The sequence below is a fragment of the Lissotriton helveticus genome, chromosome 4_2 (assembly GCF_964261635.1).
Source record: "Lissotriton helveticus chromosome 4_2, aLisHel1.1, whole genome shotgun sequence".
Classification (NCBI taxonomy): Eukaryota; Metazoa; Chordata; class Amphibia; order Caudata; family Salamandridae; genus Lissotriton; species Lissotriton helveticus.
Genome location: NC_136064.1, coordinates 143,955,534 through 143,983,454, shown reverse-complemented (window position 1 = coordinate 143,983,454; position 27,921 = coordinate 143,955,534). Strand labels below are relative to the sequence as shown.

Genomic DNA, 27,921 nt, shown 5'->3' with positions numbered 1-27,921 from the left:
TATGTTGTACATATATTTATTAATTTATTGTACATCTCAATACTATTTTGATATTTTTAAAATATATGTATTTTCCATTATACATTTGCTTTTAATATTTTTACAGTTACATTTAAATATTTATTAAGTAGGAGTAGGTTAAGTTCATTTCACCCCTTTACTATTTAACACCTTCTCTAAATGGGTTCGAATGAGTGGAAAGGAAATGTCAATTCTTTAATACCCAGTACCTATATAAAATTGCCTACTCATTAAGGGCCTTACTATTATGAGGCCCAGAAAGCCTCTGACCGCAGATTGGAGGCTTTACAAGCCTCATAGTGGATTCACTTCCGACTGCCTAATTACAATCAATGCAATTGAAATTGAAACAGGGCGGTCATTCCAGCTGGATTCTGATGGGCTCAAGGAGCAAGTCAGCTAGTCAGAGACACAAAATCCCAATGGACGGTGTTTCCGCTGTCATGACTATGATTAGGCTGTGGGGTTTTAGGTTTAAACTTATAATAACTGATAAAACCCCACTGAACTATAAATAGCCCTCACCGGTGAAAACACATACACACTGAAAAAACACCGCACAACCACAAACTATGGGGCAGATTAGGATGGCGGACGGACCTGCGTCCGTCCGCCACCCCAGAGGTGGAGGGACCGTCCGCAGGGGCAGCGGCGGTCCCTCTGTGGAAATTAAGATGTGACCGCCGCCCTGGCGGTCACATCCTGTATTAATAACATTACGGCGGGTGCTGCTTCAAGCAGCACCCACCGCAATGTTACAAATGCATGTATTACATTTACATGCACAAAGCGGCAGGCACCGCGTGGTGCCTGCCGCTTTGTGCATGTAAATGTTGGGGGGTACCATAGGTACCCCCCACCCCCGACACCCTGGGAGCCCGCAACGGCCCCCAAAAGCCAAAGTCCACATGCTTTTCCACGGCAGAAAAGCCGCTGCGGAAAAGGATGTCTCCGTGCTATTCCTAATTTGGCTGATGGTGTCTTGCAGACACCGTCACCAAATAGCCCTCCCCACCCCGCGGATCAGCGGCGGATGGACCTGCCGTCCGCCGCTGGTCCATCGGCAATCCCACCGCCATCCTAATCTGGCGGTGGGTGTTCTGTGTGGCTGCGGCCATGAATCCGCATACTATGCGCATTCATAATGAGGCCCTAAATGCCATTCAAAGAAAGGATAAAGAGAGTGAAAAAGTCATTATTTTCTTCCTGAAGGTGTCAATACAATGTAACTTTCTTATACAAGCTAGCAGTAAGGAAGACTGGCTAACATTATTCTGCTTGAGTTTTGTTCTTTAGGGATCCCACTAAAATATTGTTTCTTCTTCCTTTTACTTTTTTCAGTTTTGTGCCCTTTGGTCTAAAGATGCAGGGTTTAGTTTCTTGTTTTAGATCTAGTTTAATTATTTTATAAACTGTAGAGAATCAGAAAATATCAAACTCATATTTGATATTTTGGCTGCATTTGATTCTTTCACTGATAGGTAAAATGGCTGGTTTCATAAAAATCTTTCCTAATATGTGCCATCACATTTGCCCGCAGAGAAAGGGTAAAAACCCTTAATACATCAGACCATAGTTTCTAGTGGGTCAGTATTGATAGTAGGTGAATTGCCTACACCTCAGGCTTTAAACCTTCAATGCAAGTTATAGTGACAAGTGTATATATCACCAAGCATCTGGGATAGTGGTGAAAACATAACACCAGACTTTTGGAAAGCATTGAACTCAGTGTCACTTGTAATGCTCTGCAAAAAAGGTTCTTTCCAAGTTCAACAAAGATTGGAGTTATATTGTTTGTATTTGCAGTGATTCAGCTACGTATATAAACAAGTTGTGTGATGACCTGTCAAAATTGATACCCGAGTTGAAGTGATACCCTGAAGGAGATCCTTACCACTTGTTAGATGGTATGCTGAAAGCATCTTTACCATCTTCAGAGTTAATGAGGGATGCTATTGACTTTTTAGTCCATTCTGGTGCACTGTTTTCTTATGCACAGGAACTAAAACGCAAATATTTATCATTTCGTGCTTTATGTGGCATCAAAGAAAGAGTCATCACAACTGTGTCCCATAGCTGATCGTTCTCAGCCCATGGGGCTATGAATGCGGGGAGGGCCTTTTCACAGAAGATTACATGGGAAGGAAAGAGCAAGTGCACATGATCCAAAGACTCACTGAAGAAGTATTCTATGGTGAACTACAATAAGATTAATTTGCAAAAATCTATTTGGACCTCATATACACTATACGTACACTGTCTATATACCATGTTCATTCAGTGCAGAAAGCAAGCAATAATAAAAGCAAAACGTTCCATAAACACCGGACAAAACACTTTTTCTGATGTTTTTAGTGGCGCGAAAATGTGTAACCACTGATAATAACTATTTTTTAAGATATTGAATACACTGAAAACCCCCCACCAGAATTTACCAAAAATAGAAACTAAAACCAGGAAAGCCTAACTAGAATGCTTGGTTTCCGACAGGCTTTCCATGCTGGGCTTTCTGACATGGAAAGCCTGTCGGAAAATGACTTTGGGGGGCACTAACAGGGCCCCCTTCAGCCAGTGGCCTCTGGTTGTGGGCCAAGGGGGCAACTTTGGTGCCACCCTGTTCATCCTTACACAGTGTTGCAGGCACCATGAGGTACAGGGATGAACACCAACTCCCTTTTTTGTATGGGAGCGTGAGCTGGGACCGGTTTCCGACCACATCACAAGATCCCATACCGAAAAGGGTGCTTGCAAACACACCATGTGCAGTTACATAAAAATTCAGTGGTCGGGACCGCCGAACAGAGGTCGGTCGACCCTTATCTTTAAGTTGCGTCCACCCAACATCATAATAAGGCCCTTAAAGTTAAACACTTTCCCCTAAATTATTTTTTTGGACTGGGAATAGTAAATCGTAACACTTTTAAGTACAAACCTTCACCTACATGTTTTAGATAGGAGTGAGAATATTAAATGTCACCTCTTTTGTCCAACACCTTCCGTGTGCTGGTTTAGATTAGAGTGGAAATAGCAAATGTCAGTCCTTTAGTGTCCATCACCTTCCCCTAAAAAGGGTTTAGATTGGAGTGGAAACAGCAAACTTTACCCCTTCAGTGTTTCACTCCTTCCCCTAAGCATTTTAGATTGGAGTGGAAATAGTAAATGTAACCCCTTTAGGGTCCTTCCCCTTCCCCTGTTTTTTAATGATTGCTTATGATGTTGGATTGTTTAGTTGTATTTAAAATGGACTGTTTTATTTTTGCATTTTTCTTGGGAAAATGTGTTTTATTTCCACGTTTTTGGGGGATTATATTTTGACAACATGAATATGGACAAAGAGAGCTACAGGGTTTTATTTGTATTATTTTTGGAATGGGAAATGTTATATTTTAATATGTACACATATTTGGTGTCATTGTTCTGTTTTATTTTAGGTTTCATGTGTTGTATTCACTTGGTTCCATTTGATTTTATTTGTAATTTTGAACTTTGTGGTTGATTTCTTTCTTTCTAACTAACTGTGTTATTTTATGTTGTTTTGACTGATGATTGTAAGAAGATGGATTAGTGGTTGAGAGGGTGAAACTCTGCTTAAGCAGCAACCACAATTCTTGTAACAGAGAAGACACAAGTAATCCCCTAAATTAAGATGTGCTTAACCCCTTAGCCGCGGGGCTAATTCCCCCGTGGTGAGGGGGGGTGGGGGCGGCGCGTGGTACTCGTGACGAACTCAGCGCATCATGCAGCACAATGAGCTGTGCTGTCATGACTCCGCCCACTTAATGGAACGCCCTTCACAGGAGGGTAATTATCCCCGCATGGGCATTCCACGGCTGTTATGAAGAGTTGAGCTCGTCATAAGGACTGCTCCACTGTGCCTCATGACGAACTAAGCTCGTCATGAGCGCCGAAGGTGTTAACCTTCTTGTAGTTTGGCACAAAACCCAATCAGGCTTAACTTTGAGGCTGTTTATAAAGTACCTATGCAGTACAATAAAAGTAATAAAGTAAAAACACAACACAAGAAAAATGTCAAAAGAAGATATAAAAATAGAGAACATGATTATTTGACACTAAAACAGCAATATTCCAATCAGTAGATCAAGAGCAAAGAAATTGTAAAGATGTAAATAACAATTGGGCCCACTTGCACAAAGCATCATTCGTGATTATCTGGTAGGGCGAGACAAGGTGAAAGTAATTTCCGGCTGACCATAATGAAGCGTGGGCCAGGTACAGAGAGCAAGTTAATCCAGGTGAAATAGCTACCTTTCAAGTCCAGTGCTAAGAGTTTCATGCACTGTGGAGGTAGACGCGAGGAGAATGGAAAGCATTGCAAATAGTCATTTCTGTAGCACAAAGGTCCTGTTGGCATCATGAATGGTCATGGCCAGAGTGTTTGCCTCACGATGCCATGAGCAGTCAATGCTGAGGCGCAAAGATCTGGTTCACCTGAACTGCGCGTTGGCGCACAGTGCGAGCAGCGTGGTCTGGGTTCGAGCTGGCCCATTCATGAAGAACCAAAAAAGTTAAAGAGAGCTTTCTGAGGATACATCAGAGGTCCAGGACCTCAGGGGTACCACATGGGGGTCAAGAGCTCACCCCTTCAAGATCTATGTCTTGGTTAGAGGTGTTAGGAGATGTTATATCCACATGACCTTGAATGGGAGCCAGCATACTATCCCTTGTATTGACTCTGGTAGTCCTGGGTTCAGATGCAAATGTGACCCCTCCTTCTCAGGCAGGAAGGCAGCAGGGCAGCAAGTCAGCAGAGTGACAGTCCTTTCAGCAGACCCGCAGTTCTTCTTTCTGACAACCCCCACAGTTCTAAAAGAGTACTGAAGAGTTGATTTATTATTTAAATTCTTTTAAAACGTGAAACATTCACTCAGGGTTTCCTGGTGCTTTAGTGCCTTCCAACTCAGAAGGAGTAAGAACAGCCAGGTTTTTAGCTGTCTGCAGAAGGAGAGCATTGAGGAAACAGATCTCAGATGTTCAAGAAGTGCATTCTAGAGCTTAGGGCCCAGGAATGTTAAGGAGGTCCTCCCATATCGGTGAGTTTGATCATAGGTACAGTGTGGGCAGATATAATGTTATCAAGCCATTCAGGTGGTAGTGGGCAGTCCTAGTCCCGGCTTTGAAGACATAGCACAAGGACTTAAATTGGACACATGTTTCCACATTTATCCACAAGAGGTCATGGTGAACAGAAGCGGCTGAGGTGTATTTTGGAAGTGTGTTTATAAGTGTAGCGTGTCTGCATTTTGCACATCCTGCAAATGTTTCATGGAGGCTTCATTGATCCCCAGATAAAGGATATTACGATTGTTAGATATGGCATCTTTTTGCTTTCAGACCTGGTTTTTACTCTATTTGTGCTGGTTTAGTGTCTCTGAGCACTCCCTCATTGTTGTTCAGTGTTAAAGTGCAAGTGCTCCTACTGGAAATTGTGTTTATAGATTTGTGTTTCAATGATTGGCATGTTTGGTTTACTTGTAAGTCCCTAGTAAAGTGGACTGAGTGTGCCAGGGCATGTAAATCAAATGCTATAAGTGGGCCTGCAGAACTGATTGTGCCACCCACAGAAGTAGCCCTGTAAATGTACCTCAGACCTGCCACTGCAGTGTCTGCACGCAGTTTGTACTGCCATGTCGACTTGTCAAGTGCACCCACTTGCCAAGCCCTAACCTTCTCTTTTATTATATGTAAGTCACCCCTAAAGTAGACCCAAGGTTCACCCATGGGTACGGTGCTGTATGTGAAGGGTGGGGCATGTGTTGGTATGTGTGTGACATGTCCTGATAGTGAAATACAGTGTACCTTTTTTCACTATTGGAAGGCTATTTGTCCCATGGGATAGAATGGGGAATAATTTGCAACATCTTACAAATATAACTTCCCATGGGGACAAAATATAAAGATGGAGTTTAGTATGACTGAACTCAGAATTAAAAAATGCATATTTTGTTAAAGGTGATTTTTATGTTGTGGCTTGAAATGAAAACTTTTAGAAGTGTGTATTTTCTTGCTTAGTCATTCTATGTGCCTCTGCTGGGGTGTGGATTTACTGTCTGGCTTTGAAGTGACTGGGGCTGGGGATGTGCATTCTCATCAGACAGCTTCTGTGGGGGTTAAAGTGTGTCCTGCCTTTCCTGGATCAAGCAATCGATCAATCAATCAATCTCACCCGTGAGAGTCTCAAGGCGCTGGGGGGAGCAGCTCCGGTTCAGTCGAAGATCCATGTCTTTAGGCTCTTCCTGAAGGTGTGCAGGGTCGATGAGCAACTGAAGTCGACTGGGAGCTTGTTACAAGTCTTATCTGTGATGTAGGAGAAGGATATCTTGCCTGCTCTGGTTCTGTGGATGTGTGGGGTCTCTGCCAGACTAATTTTGTTGGAGCGGACGTTTATTTTAGGCCTGCATGTCTTCTCTTTGTTCCCCATGCCTCATTGCATGCTATTTTACCATGTGGCTGGTGGCCATTTTGTGTAGGCATCCAATGTGCTTTTACCATAGGCTTGCATGTGTTGCTCTTTTAATATTATGTTGCGGCCATGCCTCCTTGATTGCTGGTTTACCATGTGGTTGGTCACAATGCCTCGCAAGCACAGGTGAGGATGGAGTTTGGCATAAATAATCAGCAACACGCTCGAAAAGGTCAAATCTTGAAAGTTTGGAATCGAATAAAAAATGACCTCGACAATCAAATGTCCCGAATGTTATGGCAAGAAGTAAAGGACAACCAGAAACTGATTAACATCAATTTGGGAAAATGTAATTACCCAGGAAAATTTCAAAAGAACAATCAATAAGCTGACAAATCATCTTTCCCTGATAAAGGACAAGGAGATATTGGTAATAAGAAGGCATGCACGGCCAATTATAAATGGATTTTAAAAAAATCAAGTCCAAGAATATCTTGTAACAGCATGGTCACAGCAAAGTAAGCAAATTTTTATAAGAGCACGTTTCTGACTTTGGCCGGGTTTATGTCATCCGCCGGCATGGAAGACTAGTGACGACAATACCATGTATAGGCTATGTAAATGTGGTCAAGAGGAAATATTGCATCTGCTATGTCTTTGTCCTGCATTAGAAGTGGAAAGGAAAATTATCCTAAAGAGATTATTTAATGCTCGTGGAGTAAGGACATGTAGACAAGCATTAATGTCATGCTTAAACCCGAATGACGTATCAATGAATTCTGCTTTCGTAAAACTTCTATCTGTGATTGGTAAAAAACTTGAGGAAAACTATTATTAATTCGTTTTTTAGATTATGCAATATTAGAATAATTATGTACATGGTGTTTTAAACTTTTTATTCTCTGGTGATATTTTAAAAAGCATTTTTGTAAGAATTTAATTAATCAAACAAATAAACTTGACTTTGACACCATGTGGTTAGTCAGTAGCCATTTTATGTAGGTAGCCAGTGTGCTTTTGCCATAGACATGCATTTCTTCTCTTTATTCCCAATGCCTTTTTTCTGTGTTGTTGTTGATTTTGTGTGTCCAGCCAGAGTGGCTCTTTGCCATATGCTTTCAGGGATGGTTAAGCAATGAGATGGCCGTTTAATAAATAAAAACAAATGATATACTTGAGGATACATTATTTTTTATTGTTTTTTGATGTATTTATTTTCATTACTTTTTTATTTTATCTATGTTACCTATTTTTTTTTTAAACAATTATTACTTTTTAATCTAATTATTTTTGGGGAGATTATTTTAAATCATTTCATAACATCTGGCATTAATAAATCAGCCCCATGTCTGCTACAGTTGCACAACAGCAATCATTGTGTAAGGATTGTTAGATTGTCAAAGCACCTCCCGGCCTGACGCATTCCCATTTGATGCATTGCACATAAAGCAAAAAGTTACAGCTGTATTGTTTTTTATTGTTGTTTTTGCTCCTTCTAATCCTTCCTGAGTGTACAGTCACCATGAAAGATTATGTTGGTGCAGGTTTCCATTTTACGAATGAACACTGTATACTATTGTTAATTATTTATAGTAACTTAAATAACCATACTGAATTATATTGTTTATTTGTACTATCATTTGAACTGCAACAATGCCACATTTCACTGATGTTTTTCTTGCTTGTTTGCTTTTAGGTTCGTTAGAGAAATGACATCACCCACAGTACTGCCACACAGAAGGTCTCTGCACTACATGATACTTGTCTGAGTACGCAACACAGTTATCTCTTCAGCTTGGTGTGAAGCTAAGTGCCACTGCCAACTAACAGCTTCAAGATGGCCCCAAAGAAAGGTAATGCCTTGAAAGTAGCAAGTGGGGAGCAGAAGAAGCAGATTTCCATCACTGGTGTGCCAACCGCAATCTTTTTCAGGAAAGTTGTGCCTACCGCACCAGTCTCCAGCGAGTAAGCTGAGAGCAGTACTCCTCCATCAACAGTACCACCTCCCCAACCTAAGCCCAGGACCATATCTGTCAGTGAGGCAGCCAGTGCAATCATGTTGACGCAGACGAGTGCCGATGTTGAATTGGATGTTTCCCTTTTGCAATGTAGTACACAATCTTTTCAGGAAACACAGCAAAGTGCACAGTAGCCACAGCCAGCAATGGATTTTTCTGATGTTGGAGCAGAACAGGAGGTTGAGCTTCCTTCAGAGCAAGAAGGTCAATCTCCTCTTTTATAATCATCATTGGCTCCTACATCTCCAGCAAGAAAAAGAATGGGTACTACTGCACCATCTTCTCCAAGCAGCACTTTCGATGATTATGATAGGGACATGGAGTGGATCCCGACAGAGACCTGTAGACAACAGGAGAGGCAAGGTGTAGGAAAGTAGGATCTGCTTTTTATGGTTACCCCTACTTTTTGCTGAATGTAATAATGTTTTTGACTAGTCTGACTTGGAGCCTGCTGATCAGGACCCCAGTCTATCTGCTTTCTTCCTAAATTGGTAATGTTATGTACTAGGTACACTCCAGAATGGATACTGGGGTACCCTTGTCAGTCCCTAGTACATGGTACACATGTACCCAGGGCATAGATACCCCAGAGGCCTCCCATGGACTGCAGAAATGATTATGTCACCCATGAGAGGCCATGCAAAATGGAACTACTTGTCTGCCATTGCAGCCTGTGTAAGCTGATACTTACACCACTTACTAAAGGTATAGGTTTACTATATTTATAGGTCACTACACTTAAAACCTATCAGTTACCCCTAAAGCAGGCCTTATCAATCCTGAAGGCAGGGTGCTTGGTTTTATGTGAGAAGGTACCCCTGCATGAGCAGAGCACCCCTGCAGTCTTCCGAGACCATTCTCCCCGGTTGTATGTGAACCAGCCAGACATATAGTTGAGGTGCATTATATGCTCAAGTTAAATGCTATCTCGAAAATGGCTGCAGCAAAACAAGTTGTGTTTGGTATGAAGCACCTTGGAATCATACCTCCACACTGGTAACCGGTGTGGGAGGTATGATTCCACCCTCCTGAAACAAGATTCATGGGGTCCCTGGTCTTCACAGTACCAGCCTTCTCAAGCCAGACATGACAAAATGGTTGCTGCCAACCAGAGACACATTTCTGCTCTCCTGCTGCTGTACAATAGGCGTCCTGTCACAGGGAGGTGTGACCACCTCCCAGACATGATTTAGTGTATTTTGGCTGGGTGGGTGCACCTCTATGGTGCCTACACATCTGCACGAGGGGCACACTTGGTATCCTTGTGCGTAGTCCAGTTCAAACCAGTTCTGGGAGCCGTTGGCTCCCATTCTGGCACGAACATGGACAAAGGACAGAGGAGTATTCTCCCCATTGTTCAGTCCCTCCCATAGGCGGGTCCCCTCTCCCGTGGGTACAAAAGGACTTACCTGGCTGTTGGACCCTATATTCGACGTGGACAAGATTCTGAACCAGTAACCACTGAACTTCAACCGTCTGGGCACTTGGACTTCGCTGGACTTTGTTTGAGCCTGACTTTGTATCCCACACAGTCTGCTGCATGGTCTGTGCAATATACAGGATCTGTGCAGGACCTGTGGAGCATCAAGGGCAATGAAAGACATCTCCCTTGAAGTGAAGGAGTCACTCCCCTGCATCCACAGGCACCACATCCCAAAGTACCATCAGCTCCTATGGACTCCAAAGATCCCAGCAGCACAGGAGGTAGATTCTTAAATTCCCAAAGGCCTGAGCTGCCCTCTCCCCAAGATTGAGGTCAAAATCCCTCATGCGGGATGCAATACATTGACCCCTGTGCATCACATACTTTTGCAAATGCATATGCTTGTTGACTGTTGCCAGATAAGTGCATTGGGCTACTGATAGACCCAACCTCCGAGAACATTTCTCAAGATATCTTCATCCTCCTCACACTGTATGCTCCATGGGCTGTTATCTTGTGAACCTGCTTGAGGTCCTCTTGCAACTCATGTGCCTCTGGCCTGTGGGTCCAATTGAGAGTCAACTGTATTTTCTTTTTGCTTGCCTGGTTGCTCCAGGCTTGCCCTGACTCCCTTCCCTTTCGTGAGTCTCCTGGTCCTTGCTTGTCCAAACTGTAACCCTTCTTGACCTTCTGCATGGGTTGCCATTGCCAAGGGTTGTTGGTGCTCCCGCCGGACACCAACCCCGCAGCACTTAACATCCTTCATGGGACAGCTCCCATCTGGCTCCTGGATGTTTCCAACATCTCCTGGTCCCTTTGACTGCAGGGTCAAGAGACCCATCAACGCACCTGAAGCACCCGACATCTGTGAGCCTTAATCTACCAAGGGCCCGATGTAGGTAAAACGCATTTACCGATTTTAAAATACCGATCCGTACCGAATCGGTATTTCAAAATCGGAAAATGATATGTAGGAAATAATCATCGGAAAAATACCGAATCGGTAGCATTCGGTATCGAGAGTCGATACGTACCGATTCGCCAACTACCGATTCGGTATAGGCCGGGTCGGAGAAGTCCGAATCGGTAATAAAAAAATGCGGAACCAACCGATTCGGTAAACGCTGAATCGGAATTATAAATACGCCCCATGGGCCGAAAGGCCAATAGGAAGGCATTATACAGTCCGAATCGGTATTTACCGAACACATTCGGAAAATACCGAATCGGAAAATACCGATTCGGAGAATGCCGTTTTGCCGAGCAGGTTGAGTGACACTGAAGACATCAGCCAATGAGCTGTAAGCACCCTCCCCCACAGGGAGTGGCAAACCAGGCAGGTGCAACTCATCAGAACTTTCTGGAAAGCTGCCTGAGCTGAGCAAACACAGAGAGAGCAGCATTGTGAGCAGGATCCCTGTGAGACATGGACACCAGCACAGAGAGCCAGAAGGCAGCGCGGAAGCGCAATCCAAAATTCAGCACCATGGAGCTGCAAACTTTGGTGGAGGAGGTGGTGAGGGTGCACACCCAGCTATATGGAAGGCCGTCCCTCACTGTTCCAGAGAGCACCAAGAGGAGGCTGTGGATCGACATCGGGGAGAAAGTGAATGCAGTTGGTGTCACCCACAGGAGCCTAGACGACCTCAAGAAGAGGTTTTATGACATCCGTGGCGTGACCAAGCGCAAACTGGCCGACCTGCACAAGCAGGCTGGACTCACTGGAGGAGGAACAAACAGTGCGCCACCCCTCACTCAGCTGGAGGAACTAGTGGCGACCACCATCGAGAGGGCCAGTGTCGTGGGAATTGGGGACCTGGATAGCTCATCCCGAGCTACAGCTACAGGTAAGAAGCATGCGCAACTTGACACACCATACCAGACACCTCCCCTACAGACCCAATGCACAGCCAAACCCCAGGCCAGTACTGCTAGCAACAGACATGAGCAATGCATCTTGCTAAATGTACTCTGCAAAAGTTACCAAAAATGCCACAGCAGAAGCATGAGATAAATAACTGTAATACAGCATCAACGTGTTTGTAATCAGATGTGCAATGCTTTAATAGTTGTGACTGGAACACATTAGCACCCACTTGACAAATGCTTCTTTGTACCTAGGGGCACCATCAGGCGGGGGAGCAGCATCAGCTCCAGCACCAGCTCCAGCACCAACAGCCAGTGCGGCGGTGGCAAGCACCAGTGCAGCAGCACAGGAGGAGGAGGACAACAGCTGTGCCCTGGCAAATGAGGAGGACACTGGACATTCCCTCACAACTCCACACTCCCCCCGACTGTCTCAGTCTCAGTCGCCCTCATTGCTATTCTCCCCGGAGAACACACCACCACAGAGCCACCCTGCACCTGCCACTTCCCCGGCCCGGAGGAGAATAGTAGCTCCATTAGTCATCATGGAGGGGGCAGCGGGTCAGGCTCCTGCACACGACCCCGTGACACCAGCGTCACCAGAGCACACACAGCAGGGCAGCAGAATTCCACGTAGGCCACGTGCAACCAGCAGCCCAATACCAGCACCGGGAGGCAGCGTCTTCGCAGGGCTGGAGACCAGCATGGTCACGATACAGAGGATGCAGGCGAAATCCATCCTGGCCTGCCATCGCCAGTTGCGCCTGCACAACCTGCAGATGGGTGAGATGACACAGGGCTTCAAGACCTTCGTTGACAGCAACAAGGAAATAGCGACATCAATTGGCCGAATGACCACTGCCATCACCCAGCTCTGCAACAGGTTGGATGACCATGAGCTGAGTCGTCGCAGTGTCGTGTATTTCTATAGGTTCTGAATCAATCCCCCTATTCCTGACCCTATTCTGGTTAAACTAACTAGCTAGTTAACTAACAGTCAGCCCATGAGGCAAGAAATCCCCCATGATGCAGATACCGTTATCTGACGCAGTCACACTACGGCACAGGAACGTGTTATCTGATTAGGTCATAACGCTTGAGATCTAATTAGACAAGCGACATTCCTCCAGCCCCTGATAAGGCATACGACGTTCTCATAACAAATCAAACCTATGACAACCTGGATAATCCGTGCGGCCATTGTTTTGATTTCACAGAGAACTTTAGTAAAGAATGTGCTAACGAGCAAGTCGTATGACATCTTTATTGACGTACCTATGTCCATCCTTACGTCAATCCCGGCACCTTTAAGGTATAAATATTGCCGACCTTGCCCGATGCAAACACACGCGTGGTGACAAGACGGAGCAGCCATACTTGCCAAAGCCGAGAGCAGAAGCAGACCCCGCTGGCAGCAGCCCCGCCTTCCTGACGCGCTGAGAGACGCGCTGCTATCTCAAGCCGAGAGACCCAGCACCGGCGCTTCTGGGCAGCCCTCGCAGGCAGCCTGGAATATCGAGAGCAGAGAAAGAGATACCATTCCTCATTCATCCTAAATTCCAGGTACAGAACTGAATAACCCCTCACAGAGAATTCTTTAGTTATTCACTTGGCAAAAACAAACTTAACTTAAACTGTAACTTTCTATTCCCGCCCACGCATTAGACTTAGGTCAGGTACACGGGGTAGGCGTATTTAGAAACACCAGTTGAGTACGTTTGGTCAAATGTATATGTGTATGTAAATATATTTTAATCATTTTAAACATCATATGGCTCAGAAACCATATCAATGTTTTTACAGTATTATTTTATACTATTGCTTTTAATGTATGCACTTTACTTAACTATAAGTATTGCAATAATATCAATCCATTTCTCTTGTACGAGAAAAGAGACTGATCAATAAATAACACCTTTTTATTGAACACGCCCGTCTCTTCCTTTTCTGTACATTCTGATGAGACTAAGAATGCACGTACTGACTGAGTAAAATAACTGCCTTGTGCTCACACGACTCTTGAGATTGACTCTTGATTAGGGGAGAGCAAAGTTGTCATGTTCTATGGTTGTCAGAAACTAAATCCCTTCTTGTCTAATCAGGGAAGTTAATCCTTCCTTGAACATTCGAGAAAGTTTCTAGCGAACTCTGAGCTTAGCTGGCAAACCCAAAAATTAAGTCTAGTATCGACAGTAGTAGACCTAGTTAACGTCTGGTCTAGGCCTTTACTGCTGTAGGTACTATTCCAATGCGCAGAGCCTATTGGGAAAATAGGAGCTACACTACATGGCGCCCAACGCGTTTGGAAAGGGCGATAAAACTAACGTAAGACATTTAGAGTAACTCAGTCGTGCTTTCTCACTCAGACCCCTTTTCCCAAATACTCCAAAGACGTCTGGAGTGGGTGAAAGGTTATATCCGGCAAAACCTCGCAGGAGGGAACTCCTATGTATGGTTCTTGGTCAAGTCAACGTTGAAGGATAAACAGTGTTCCAAAATATTGTGCATCTAATCTTTGTTCCATAAAGAAACCTGATCTGCAAATAAACATAATACCATCCTGTCTGTAAAATGGGAGACAGTGATGAAGAAAGAGAGGCAGTTAGATTAGCAGCTGAAATAGCAGCAGCAGATACTGCACTAAAAGATGCAGACGCGGATATAATACTCATCCCGGTCGCCAAAAGAAGATCTATAACTCTAAAACTTATAGAAAATGGACTGACACCTAGAGGTGGCACAGTCATATTCGTAATTGAGGCACACGAATATCTGCAGACAGAGGTATACTATACATGGATACATTTTCCAGCAGCAAATGCTGTAACAAAGTACTTCCACTATTATAAAATAGAGGTTCCACCAGAAACATACACTCCTTTCGAGGAGGTGGAAGTACCACTCAAATTCCAAGAGCATTTGCTCTTATTTGATGGCGCCCTAAAACATAACAATTACATTACAAGGCTCGGTCCTTTAGGAAGACCAGGAGCAACGTGGCCGGTCTTAGCCGGATACACACCACATCCAGACATCGATAGGATGCCTGCAGCTGAACTATTAATACAGCTAAAACAACTACTAAAAATTCATAGACAATTAGTTCAGTATGTAATGCGGACTTCAACAATTCAGCCAGCGATTAAACTTCCACAGCTGACCCCTCACCAGGGGAACACAAATAAAATCACACCACAGAACATCCAATCCTGCCTAGGTAAAGTTCCAGTTAAACGGGAACAGATACCATTCTGGTTGGCACAGAAAATTACCCAAATAGAGGCGGTGTTTCCTGACACCACCCCGCTGGAAAAACACAGGATTCTGACTATATGTCTCCCAATGGGAATCGCACCACACATTGAGGACTGTGACACTTGGGGTACAGTCTTTGCTTCCATCTACACAAAAACGCACGGTGTTCCATCCATTTCGGTGATACCAGATGTGCTAAAACAAATTCAAGATGAATACGGTCCAGAACCTGCTTTAACTCTTGGTATGAAATTACTAAAAGACTTCAAGCAGGTCTCGGCTATATTACTAGCCAACATAAAAGGTGAAGCAGCAAACGTGGCGATCCGCCAGAGGTTAAAAGAGACAGATATAGCAGACCAACCAGCTGAAATTGCCAGAATCATAGAAAAATCCTATGAAGAACTAGTCAGAGATAGTCTAGGTGGAATACCAGTAAAACCGCAACTGACTACAAGTCCAGAAAAAATATTTTTTAATAATAATAATTCACCAAAAAAGAACTGGGATGGAAACAAACAATCCAATCCTAAAGAAAAGAAATTCCAGCCCAAAGGAAGGTCTCCTAGGAGAAGAGAGAAATCTCCAAACCAAAGACAGAGGTCACCGCAGAGTGACCCCTCTGGGAATAGATATAACCTTAGAAATAGGGATAATATTAAAAGACCTGATAGATATCAAGACATTGATACGCGTCCCTCTCAATCTTTTCAGAATTCCTCGCAGAAATCGGAAAGAAGAGGACGATCAGAAGAGCACGCCAAGTCCAAAGACAAGGAACCTGCTCAACTGAAAAAGAAATTACAATTTCCAAAAAAGAAGGTAGCCAGTATCAAGGTAGTTAACAATGCCGAGAATACTGAGGACACAACTGAAAAACGGAGAGTGGGCTCAGACAATGCTAGACAGCGCAGCAGAGGTGAGCATAGCTCGCAAAGTCCTTATGAATCATCTGGAGACAGTGGACACGAATGAATATCTTCAAGTGGAAACTGCAGATACCAGAGTTAGCAAGCCCCACAAGATATACGAGATAACATTACGTATAGAGGGAGATAAGACTAGGAAAATAAGGGGACTATTTTGGGATAATCTCTCCAAGGGCTATGATATCCTTCTAGCTGAAAAAGACTGGCCACCAGAGTTTGTCAGGGAGTGCCCTCATGGCGAAGAAGTAATTATGCCTGCCTTCTCGAATCAAATACCGATTCATAAAAAATATACACTTGCTAGAAAGTGGGCAGTGGCCTTAGCACCTGCTTTATATAAAAATCATGTAGGATGGGATGAGGATTCTCCTCCTCACAAAATCCAGTTAAAATCACAACCAACTGCACAAAGGCAGTACCCAATTAAGCAAGAAGCTAAAAAACAAGTAAATGAAATACTAGATCAGCTGGAATACCAGGGGGTGTTTGAAACTTGCACCTCACAAATGAACAATCCTTTGTTTCCGGTCTCCAAACCAGACAATTCATATCGTCTAGTTTTGGATTACCGACACCTTAACACATGTTGCAAAACTTTTGCAGTGCAAAACTCACACAGTGCTGCACTAATGAATAACATAGTGCGCAAAAAATACAAAACAACCTTGGACATCTCCAATGGATTCTTTTGTCAAAATATAGCACCAGAAAGCAGATATTTAACTGCATTCTCAGTAAATGGCACTCAAAAACAATTCTGTCGGTTAGCCCGGGGGTACAAGAACAGCCCGGGGGTATTCTCAGCGAGAGTAACAGAATTACTACAACTATATGATGATGAAGCATTATCTTATGTTGATGACATTTACTTAACAGATGATGACTTGGAGACTCACTTGAAAAGAGTGAACACCATAATACTTGGGTTCGCTGCAGAGGGTTACAAATTCAACTTAAAAAAATCCAGAATTGCCCATCTGACAGTCCTATTCTTAGGATACGAGTTATCAAGTGAAGGCAAAAGCCTGGCAGACAATTTCCTAGAGAAATGTGCCGTAATCCAAGCTCCTAAAACACTAAAAAACCTACAGTCAATTCTAGGTTTTCTAAATTTCGGAAGAACATACATTGCAAATTACGAAGAAAGGGTCAAACCCCTTTATGATCTAATTAAACCAGACTTTAAAAGATCCAATTGGACTCAAACACACACAGAAATTTTGAGATCCTTACAAACAGACATGCTAATTAAAACAAAATTAGAAACACGTGATAACACACGCAACCTTGTGATCCGAGTCATCCCAGGGAGATGCGGATTCACATACCTGACCTCTAATGAGGGAGAAAAGGTACCAATTGCATTTAAATCACACTTGTACACTAAGGCTGAAATGAAATTTAGCCCAACGGAAAAAATTCTTACAGCAACTCAGACAGCTATAGCAAAAGAACGAGCCCTGGCACAAGGTAAACGAATAATAATCGTGACACCAATACCAGCCTTAGAGGCGGTAACAAAGGCAAGCATTCCGAATGCTAAAGCACTCCATCCGAGATGGATACAATGGGCTAATTCTCTTGCTGCAACAGACGTGGTGTACGAATTTGATCCTTACTTAAAAACACAAGAATTCCTCCAATATGAATTTGAATGTCCTCCGCCAACCGAAATTCTGCCTCTAGACCAATACGGCTGTATAATATATACAGACGGATCAGCACAACCCGCAGTAGGGGGTAAACAAGCTTACAGTGCTGCGTGCGCGATTGTTAAAGGTCGTTGGCACGAAGGGAAATTTAAACCAACCCTCACTAAAACCCAATCTCTAGGAGATTGCACAGCTCAGCGAGCTGAATTACTAGCATTCAAGATGGCGCTTGAAAATACCGATCGAGAATTCCCCACACTCATAGTGTGCGATTCGTATTATTGCGTTCAATCTTATAATGAATACTTGCAGATCTGGCTTCAAAACGGTTTCAAGGATGCGAAAGGTGGCACAATCAAGCATAAAATGCTATGGGAACAAGTAGCTCTTTTACAAAAAGAACTACCAAAGACTCACGTGATACATACACTGAGTCATCAACGTGATGGCGTTCACGTTGCAGGGAATTCATTGGCTGATGAGGCCGCGAAGGCAGCTGTGCAAACGGCTTCCGTAGCTGCCGTCACCCGGTCAAAAACAAAAATAGACAGCGAAATATTACAAGCTGTCAGCGCTTCAGAAAAGGATTCGATAGAACCACTCCCTAAAGACTTTCCAGTAAAATACTCATACATAACTGATGAAAACAATGTTCCTTTTGCTCAAATCCCTGGAGTGGGGGATAGGGCAATTCCAAACATGGAACATAGATTAGGACTAATAATAGCGGCACACGAAGGGCTTGCTTCTACCCATGCTGGCGTCTCAGCCACTGTATCATTATTAAAACAGAGATACTGGTGGCCACAAATGAGAAGACAAACAAGGAACTATGTTCTAGCATGTGAAATATGTCAAAAAATGAAAGTATCAACTGTGAGACGTCCAGCACAGACGCCCCTTCTAATCTCGGATAAACCATTAGCCTGTGTTTATCTAGACCACTGCGGTCCCTTACAAAGGGATGGTAACTATAAATATATCTTGGTCGCAGTGGACTCATGCACGAGATTCATATGGATGTGGCCCCAGCGAACGGCTGACGCCAGAACTATTATAAAAGATTTGCGGGTCTTCATCGGCACATACGCAATTGGCATTCTGCATTCGGACAATGGTCCTGCTTTTAGCTCTCGGGCTTATAAGGAGGCCATGGTCAGCATGGGCGTGCAATTGCGGTACTCTTGTCCATTTCACCCTGAGGGGAACGGAATTGTTGAAAGAAAAAACCGTGACATAAAGCAATCTATAACGGCAAAGGTATTAGGTTCGGGAGCTGGATGTGTCAAACATCTAATAAGTGTCCAACGTAGTCTAAATAACTTGCCAAGAAATTCTCTGAAGGGATTCAGTCCGTACGAATTATTATTCGGAACTAGGATGTTGATCTCTGACCTTGATAGTCAGACTTCAGTGGTAAAAGAAAAAACCTTTGATGTCAAAGACCGTTTGGCTATTTTGCAGGACTTAAACAAAACAAGAAAAGACCTGAGCAACATACAGTTGAAACAACAGCCAACAACCACTGAAGAATCACCACCTGTCCCAGCAAGACCTGTCTGGATTCCAAAAGTCGGGGATCTGGTCAGGGAGAAGATCGCGGTAAAGAAGGAATTTGGGCCTTCTTACAGAAAAGCAGTTCCTGTCTTGTCTGTCAACGGGACAAGATCAGTTGTACTACCGCCACTTGCTGGAAAAAAGGAGAACCGAGTTGTATCCATCGACCTGGTAAAACCACAACATGTGGCCGATAACAAACGGTAGGCCAAGTGGACTCCCAATAAGTAGCAGAACACCAAGGTTTGCTACCAGTACAGAGGTCCTAACAAAGAGGCTCATCACATTCGAAACGCCTACAGAAGAACAGCAAGGACTATGCAACAATGCAATAGAACTCAGACCTCTGAAAACCCAAATAAAGACATTTAGCAGAGACACACCAATCTACAATGAAGTTCCAAGTGACAATGCAAGAAACAAAAATCCTGAAGCAATTGGAACAATTGACAGAACTGCATCCGGTTACTTCATCAACTTCGATGATTCCTCTGAAGGCTTCAGTGAATCAAAGACACAGCCATCATCAAAATCCTTTAAAGACAAAGCTAAGGAACTTTTGAACCAACTGAAAGAAACATATCTGATTTCTCCATGGATTGAATTTTGGGTGGGTTTTGGTGCATTTATCCTCATACTTTGGCTCATCATGGTATTTACTTTGGGACGCTTCATTGAGGGAAAATATGCTAAAATGGACACAGCAAGTCAGAACATCAACTTGGTCCTCAAACCACACACATCTTCGCACGTCGAGAAAAGAGAACTTTCTTCAGAACTTTCTTCAGCCAACTTCACAGCAATTCCAATACCTGGTGGGGTAGCCTGGGACAACACTAACTATGAAATTTATGGTCCGGTCGAGATCCTGAAATATCCACACCAAATCAAGATCTCCTTGAGTGACTTTGCAAAACCAAACTCATTTGCTGATGATTGGGACTTTGAAAGTATAAACAATATGATGTCTGACTTAGTAATGTCCGCTAAATTTACAAAACATGATTATTTGCAAGGTTCTACAAATTATGATAGTATGTATTGCTACAACCATTATGGTAACCATTTCTTGCATAAATCTGCACAACCTAGAAATGTTTTAAATTATAATCAATGGGAACATTGTGCAACACCTCCAAAAGGGAGTTCAAGAACCGTTTATGACAAATATTCATACTTTCAAGGTTTTAACACAAGTAATGCTGAAACATTTTATTACAATTTGTCAAACAAGACAGGGATGAAAACCATGATAACCAACACAAAATTGATATATTCAGATTCATTCTTTGAAAAAATGAATACTTTTGGATTTGATTATTGGGACAAAAATGTTGATTTGAAAAGTGTTTGGGGTACAAAAGAATGGCAAGTACAGGGTTTAGAAGCTTTGTTTAGAGCCTGCATGATCCCAGAACAAATGATATTTTTAAATGACACTGTTCAACAAACCACCTGTCTTGGCTTAGCCAAAATCAAAGATTTAAATAACCTGTCTATTCCAAAGCCAACAATGTTTAGCAATAACTCTGATACAGATGAAGAAATAGACATAAACCATATACTTAACCAAAACAGAACACATCCTGATTGGAAACAATGGTTGATCTGGCCCACAGATACAAATAACTGTCAAGATAGATTCCTGAATAAAACACAGGGTTTCAAAATGACCAGGCCAGACCCTAGATATCCTCAAAGACATCACCCAGGGATAATAACAACCTACAGTGTGGGCAAATTATGCCTTCAATGGCTTCAAACTTCCACACTGCCTGAAATTAAGCAACACCTAACTTTACTTACTGATGGTGCTGACTTGCGTGATTTCATACTGGGACCACGCAAACAGCGTCAAAAGCGTTTCATAGCAGCCTCTGTATATGCAGCATACAATGAGGCCTGGAAGGTTACTCAAATTGAAACAGCAGAGAGAATACGGGAAATTGACCGTATTAATTTGGAAAAATCACTTTCTGTAGTGGACAATGGGTTAATGACTCTGTCCTCCAGAATATTTTCATTGGACAGCATTGTGTCTTCAGCAATCGATATATTATCGCAAGACTTACTGTTTTTACAACATGGTCAGTCACAATTGCGTTCTATTGTACAGCTTGGCTGGACGTTACAAAATCTGCGTTCAGGCTATGTGCCTTGGCGTTTAATCAACACAACGTCACTATTCCAAATCTTTAACCTTACTGATAGACAAATCGGTATGGCGCAAAAGGGTGCTGATTATACAATCTTGAGCATTGAAAAACTAGAAAGATTACCGTTGACAATGTCAGAACGACCTGTCAGTGAATGGATAATCCACGGAATCATAAATATTCCAATCTCAACCTTCAGGTTTCAATACTGCCAAAAATATATACAGGCTGGCATGTACGAGAAATTGGGAAAGGGGTACCTTAAAACAACTTGGAACCTGCCCTATTCACATGCATGTGTCAGTAATAAAGGACAGAAAGTGTTTCTTAGTGGCAACAATTGTGCTATGTCACTAAGCGGCACGCTTCTGTGTAACGGAATTAGTTTGCACGGAGCCTGTGAAGGGAATTCATACAACCTTTCATGTCACCAGCAAGGCGCACCTGCAACTGAAATAGAACCATTCTTTCAAAGACTCTATAATGGGAGTTACATTCTTATTGTAGACCGCAGATGTTGTAGTCTTATGCCCGGGACTCCTTATCTCGTCACTACGACGGCGAAGGTCAAGTGCTGTGGACGTTCTTTGTTCCCCAGCTCCTTTCCAGACAGGGAGGCAAGGGCATGGCCCAGTTTGAAAATTACTTCTATTCGAATAGACACTTTAAGCAGAATGAAAACAGTGCTTCTTCAGACGCCTACAAGGCTCACGTCATCTAAAGAAACGTATGATCTACAAGTCGCAAGGACGACTGCAGAGATACATACATTATTATCAACCAATTCCCCCGTACATTTCGCGGAAATCCTGAGCGAAATCTTAAATATTTCTGATACCACAGGGGTCTCAAAGGTATTTAAGACAGTATTTTCTATGGCATTAACACCATTCAAAGCCATACTGGGTATTTTTCCAGATTTCGTCCATTCGATTTTTGGCGGACTTCCCCTGATCCTGGGACTAATTGCAGGAATCCTATTCCTAGTCCTTATTTTTCGTTATGGCAACCCATGTCACAGATCAAACTTTTGCGACAATGGAAGATACGATCCTAGCCATTGGATACCGGGACCGGATATCAAAAATCCTGGGACTCTCCCGGCTTAGAGACCTAAACATGACTTGGTTTCTATCATTTCGACCAATGTGGCAAAGGTGTGTTTTACCTGTACTAAGGTGTCTGCTATGCGGAGAAGAATGCGTGTTAGACACCTGTCTGACGCTACAATCGGATGCGCCGGTGGATGCAGATACACTGTTGGTTCCTACCAAGGTTCACGCTTTGTGCTGCCCTCAAAGGCTGCCAATCCTGATGACGGCATTCCTGGAAACTTCACCACTACGATTGAAGGGTAGTGAAGTTCAAGATGAAAGCAACATCGAACAGGTACGACCTTCTGTCAGCAATGCAAATCAGAATGTCTATGGAGACAATCATGCGCACGAATGCATGGTTACCCCTATTTCCGACTTAGTGGAACTTTCCCATGAAGCTGTTGACAGTTTTTTCGAAAGCCTGAATGATATGATGTTCTCTCCGGAACAGAAATAGAGACTTTTGAGTAAACTCGCACACGGCGTTCCCTGAATTCGGCCTTCAACTTTAAAAATAAAGTCACATGAACAATTTCACTCCAGTTCACGGACAGCAATTTTTTTCAGCAAGCCCCTTAAAATATTTTTCTATATATTTTTTCCCGGGACACTGATCTTCTGCTTAAAGTAAGAAACTATTCCTAGAGAACTAAGATTTCTATTTTTAGATACTTTATAGACTTTAGCTGCCCGCTGGTATGTTCACAAGTATTTTATTATGTGATGAAATGGTCTCGACCTTCCTTTCTGTATAGCCATATTAAGAGCCATTTCATGTGTAGTTCTCATATACCAAAAAGCAATAATGCATAACAATGCGTGTTTACTTTTGCATTTAATTCATAGCTTAAGTGCATACGATATATATGACTGCAATTTTTCAGTATATTTGAAAATTTCAAAATGCATTTATGTATTTTGGGGTGGTAAGGTATACACTATACTCTATAGTATGTTGTACTATGTTATACTATGCATAGATTAGTAGATATGACCATAGTTAGCGTGGAGTGGGTGTCGTGTATTTCTATAGGTTCTGAATCGATCCCCCTATTCCTGACACTATTCTGGTTAAACTAACTAGCTAGTTAACTAACAGTCAGCCCATGAGGCAAGAAATCCCCCATGATGCAGATACCGTTATCTGACGCAGTCACACTACGGCACAGGAACGTGTTATCTGATTAGGTCATAACGCTTGAGATCTAATTAGACAAGCGACATTCCTCCAGCCCCTGATAAGGCATACGACGTTCTCATAACAAATCAAACCTATGACAACCTGGATAATCCGTGCGGCCATTGTTTTGATTTCACAGAGAACTTTAGTAAAGAATGTGCTAACGAGCAAGTCGTATGACATCTTTATTGACGTACCTATGTCCATCCTTACGTCAATCCCGGCACCTTTAAGGTATAAATATTGCCGACCTTGCCCTATGCAAACACACGCGTGGTGACAAGACGGAGCAGCCATACTTGCCGAAGCCGAGAGCAGAAGCAGACCCCGCTGGCAGCAGCCCCGCCTTCCTGACGCGCTGAGAGACGCGCTGCTATCTCAAGCCGAGAGACCCAGCACCGGCGCTTCTGGGCAGCCCTCGCAGGCAGCCTGGAATATCGAGAGCAGAGAAAGAGATACCATTCCTCATTCATCCTAAATTCCAGGTACAGAACTGAATAACCCCTCACAGAGAATTATTTAGTTATTCACTTGGCAAAAACAAACTTAACTTAAACTGTAACTTTCTATTCCCGCCCACGCATTAGATTTAGGTCAGGTACACGGGGTAGGCGTATTTAGAAACACCAGTTGAGTACGTTTAGTCAAATGTATATGTGTATGTAAATATATTTTAATCATTTTAAACATCATATGGCTCAGAAACCATATCAATGTTTTTACAGTATTATTTTATACTATTGCTTTTAATGTATGCACTTTACTTAACTATAAGTATTGCAATAATATCGATCCATTTCTCTTGTACGAGAAAAGAGACTGATCAATAAATAACACCTTTTTATTGAACACGCCCGTCTCTTCCTTTTCTCTACATTCTGATGAGACTAAGAATGCACGTACTGACTGAGTAAAATAACTGCCTTGTGCTCACACGGCTCTTGAGATTGACTCTTGATTAGGGGAGAGCAAAGTTGTCATGTTCTATGGTTGTCAGAAACTAAATCCCTTCTTGTCTAATCAGGGAAGTTAATCCTTCCTTGAACATTCGAGAAAGTTTCTAGCGAACTCTGAGCTTAGCTGGCGAACCCAAAAATTAAGTCTAGTATCGACAGTAGTAGACCTAGTTAACGTCTGGTCTAGGCCTTTACTGCTGTAGGTACTATTCCAATGCGCAGAGCCTATTGGGAAAATAGGAGCTACACTACAGCAGGGATGCACGAGTCACAAACAGGTCACTCAACCGCCTTGCGGCTGCGACTGCCCAGCTATGCCAGCGTGGGGCAAACATGGAGGCCAGCCTCACACAGAACATGTCCGAGGTCACTAGGGGCATGGGCCGTATTACAACCGCCATGGAGACACTACTCATCTCCAACACCGTAGTGAATCCCATCCTGGGCGAGGCTGGGGACAGCAGCAGCCGCAGCAGCCCGGCCAGCGCTGCGTCAGAGCCGCGCCGGAGCAGCAGGCACTCAGCTGAGGCTGCAGGGCATTCAGAAGGGGGTGAGGCTCATCCTAGTGGGCCTGCTAAGCGCAGCAAAAAATAGGACTGCCACTGCGGGTGAGGCAACCCGGACATTGGACATTCCTACCCCTTCTTGTTTAACTTTTCTTTTGTTGCACATCAGTGCAGTAACGTTGATGCAACATTATTAAATTTAATTTCTGAAAACATATATTGACCTGTTTGTGCATCTGTACTCACTCAGAAATAGTTGTCTGTGATCTCCTGACGCCTGTATCTGCCGTCAGATGGTGCAGAGACTCCAGCATGTAGTGGTAGTGGCACAGCATTGTCATCGTCAGGGTCCTCGTAGTCGGATAACTCTACCTCAGTGCCTTTCCTGACTGCAAGGTTGTGCAACATTGCACAGACAGCAATAATCTTGCAGCAGGTGATGGGGGTATATTGCCTTGCACCTCCGCTCTTGTGCAGACATCTGAACCTGCTCTTCCAGATGCCAAAGGTCCTTTCCACTACGTTCCTCGTGCTTTTGTGGGCACGGTTGTACCTCCTTTGGCTGGGTGTTGAGGGGTTGAGGTAAGGGGTGAGAATGAACGAGCGTAGGGCATATGCACTGTCGCCTAGAAGGAGAAGGGGTAACATTACTCACATGCATACATGTACTTCACACTGCAATTTTGGTTATGGGGGTCTGACACTGTGTCTTACCTAGGAGGTATCCTTCGCCAAATTCCCCTGCCATCAGCCGTGCATAAATTCCGCTACTCTGGAAGATATAGCAGTCGTGGGTACTCCCCGGAAACTTTGCAACCAGGTCAGTGATCACACACTTGGCATTGCATATCACTTGCACATTTATGGTGTGCCGTGACTTCCGATTGCGGTATACGTATTCGGTGTCAGCAGGGGGGCAAATCGGTATGTGTGTGCCATCTATGCAGCCAATGATGTGGGGGAATCTTGCCATCTGATAGAATTCAGCTTTTGTCTGTGCCAGTTCTGCATGGGTGGAAGGGAAGGAAATGTAGTGGTCCATCCTCTGGATCATGGCATCAAGGAACTTGTGGAAGAACCTTGACAGGCTGCTCTGGGTCACCCCTCCTGCCACAGCAACTACACTTTGATAGCTGCCAGACGCCAGCAGGTGTAGGCAGCATAGCACCTGCACCTGCACAGGGATTGCGTGTGCCCTTGGGGTGGGGTGCTGCAACAGGGGTTGGAGGTCCCTGATGAGGTCTCTGATGGTGTCTGCCTCCAGCCTGTACCTCTGTAGGATCTCTGGATCTGTCAGCATGCACAGGGTCACCCTCTGCCTGTACACCTGCTCCTCTCTCTGCCATTCCCTCTCTCCTTCCTGCTGTAGCCGTAGCCGTCTTGCTATGACATAGAAAGCTGCCATGTTGCAAGTAGAACTGCATTTTGGGTCCTTTTTTATAGGTTGCACCTGGTTACCACCTGATTCCAATCCATGGTAATTTCCGACTCTGAAATACCGAATTTGAAGCACAATCGGTATTTCAGTGCTTACCTACATCTCAATCTTAGGCTTTTCGCATGGAATCGGATTTTCACCGATTCGGAATTTATACCAATTCGGCGATTTTACCGAATCGGAAAGTCACTGAGTCGGTCGGATTCCGAATCGGAAAAAAGTAGGAATCGGAAAAATCTCCGATTAGGTAATCTACCGAATCGGAGATTTTTTCCGATTCCTACTTTTTTCCGATTCGGAATCCGACCGACTCGGTGACTTTCCGATTCGGTAAAATCGCCGATTTCGCCGGATTTCGGCCTCCTACATCCCGTTGTCTCTATTCCGATTGGTAACAGCCGAAAATACAGATTTTCGGCCGTTACCGACCGACCTACATCGGGGCCCAAGTCCCTTGTCACTCCCAGTGACCCAGACTCTGTACCCTCTGCTTGCAGGTGCTCTTCATCCTGAATCCACATTTGGAATCCACCGGACACTCTTCTTTCTTCCAACAGTGACTCGTCTGTGAAGTCTCCCATTGAGATCGATGGCGGTTTCTGACGCCGATCCAGACCTATGCACCCGGCTTCCCTGGGATATGTAACTCTGGTACTACAGTATCCACGGCTGGGATGACTCTCCAACCTCCTAACTTCCATGGGGTTTCTTCGAAGTACACTGGGAAGGGCCCTTAAACTTTAAAACTTCAACTATGACTTCCCTGTAGAATTGTACAGAGCATGCAGTTCTGTTCCCACACTCCACCTGTCCTCCATGGGATCTCTACTTACTCACCTGGGGTGGTTCCTTGGGGTTCCAGCTGTTCTACATACTTTAAACCTTATCTTGACTCCAGTCATGGTTCTTATGCCACTATTTTAGTATGTGGCTTGGCCCCCCTCTGGGCCTACTGTGTATTATTGCTACTTAATATTGTTTCTGTACTACAGTATTGTGTGCTTTGTGATTATCTTCATGTAGAAGATATTGTGTCGTACTAGATAGTGTTATATTATTAAATACATATTTTTATAACTACTGTGTGGCTCTCTTTTTATTTAATTAATACAATAAGTTTGCTGTCTGGTAAAACAAGCTGCTTAACATTCCTTCAAGACTAAGCCTGAAGGCTGCTCTCCGCAGCTCCCACTTGGATAGCTTTCTAAGGTTATCTTTTACTTCTTAAATCACCATAAGGGTTGTGTGGACTGATGCAAGGTGCCACTTTAATTAGAGGACAGCATATACCAGACCAACATCTCACACAAGGAAAAAGAAAAGTTCCAGAAAGAATTAGACTTATTGAAGGGAATGAAGAGGAGGATGACGATGACGAGGTAATCATGATGGAAGGTGACACTGAGGAATCTGACATCGCTATTCAACCAGCTCCAAGAGATGTGG

The 27,921-nt window shown here is 43.6% G+C and overlaps 1 protein-coding gene across 1 annotated transcript in view; it reads right to left on the bottom strand.

Moving 5' to 3' along the window:
- Positions 1–27,056, bottom strand: part of LOC144751990 (vomeronasal type-2 receptor 116-like) — a 135,295-nt gene extending 108,239 nt beyond the window's left edge. The window contains exon 1 of the mRNA XM_078639949.1: positions 26,913–27,056. Within this exon, the coding sequence (XP_078496075.1) occupies positions 26,913–27,056 (144 nt within the window). The remainder of the gene's footprint in view (positions 1–26,912) is intronic.
- Positions 27,057–27,921: the final 865 nt, after the last annotated feature.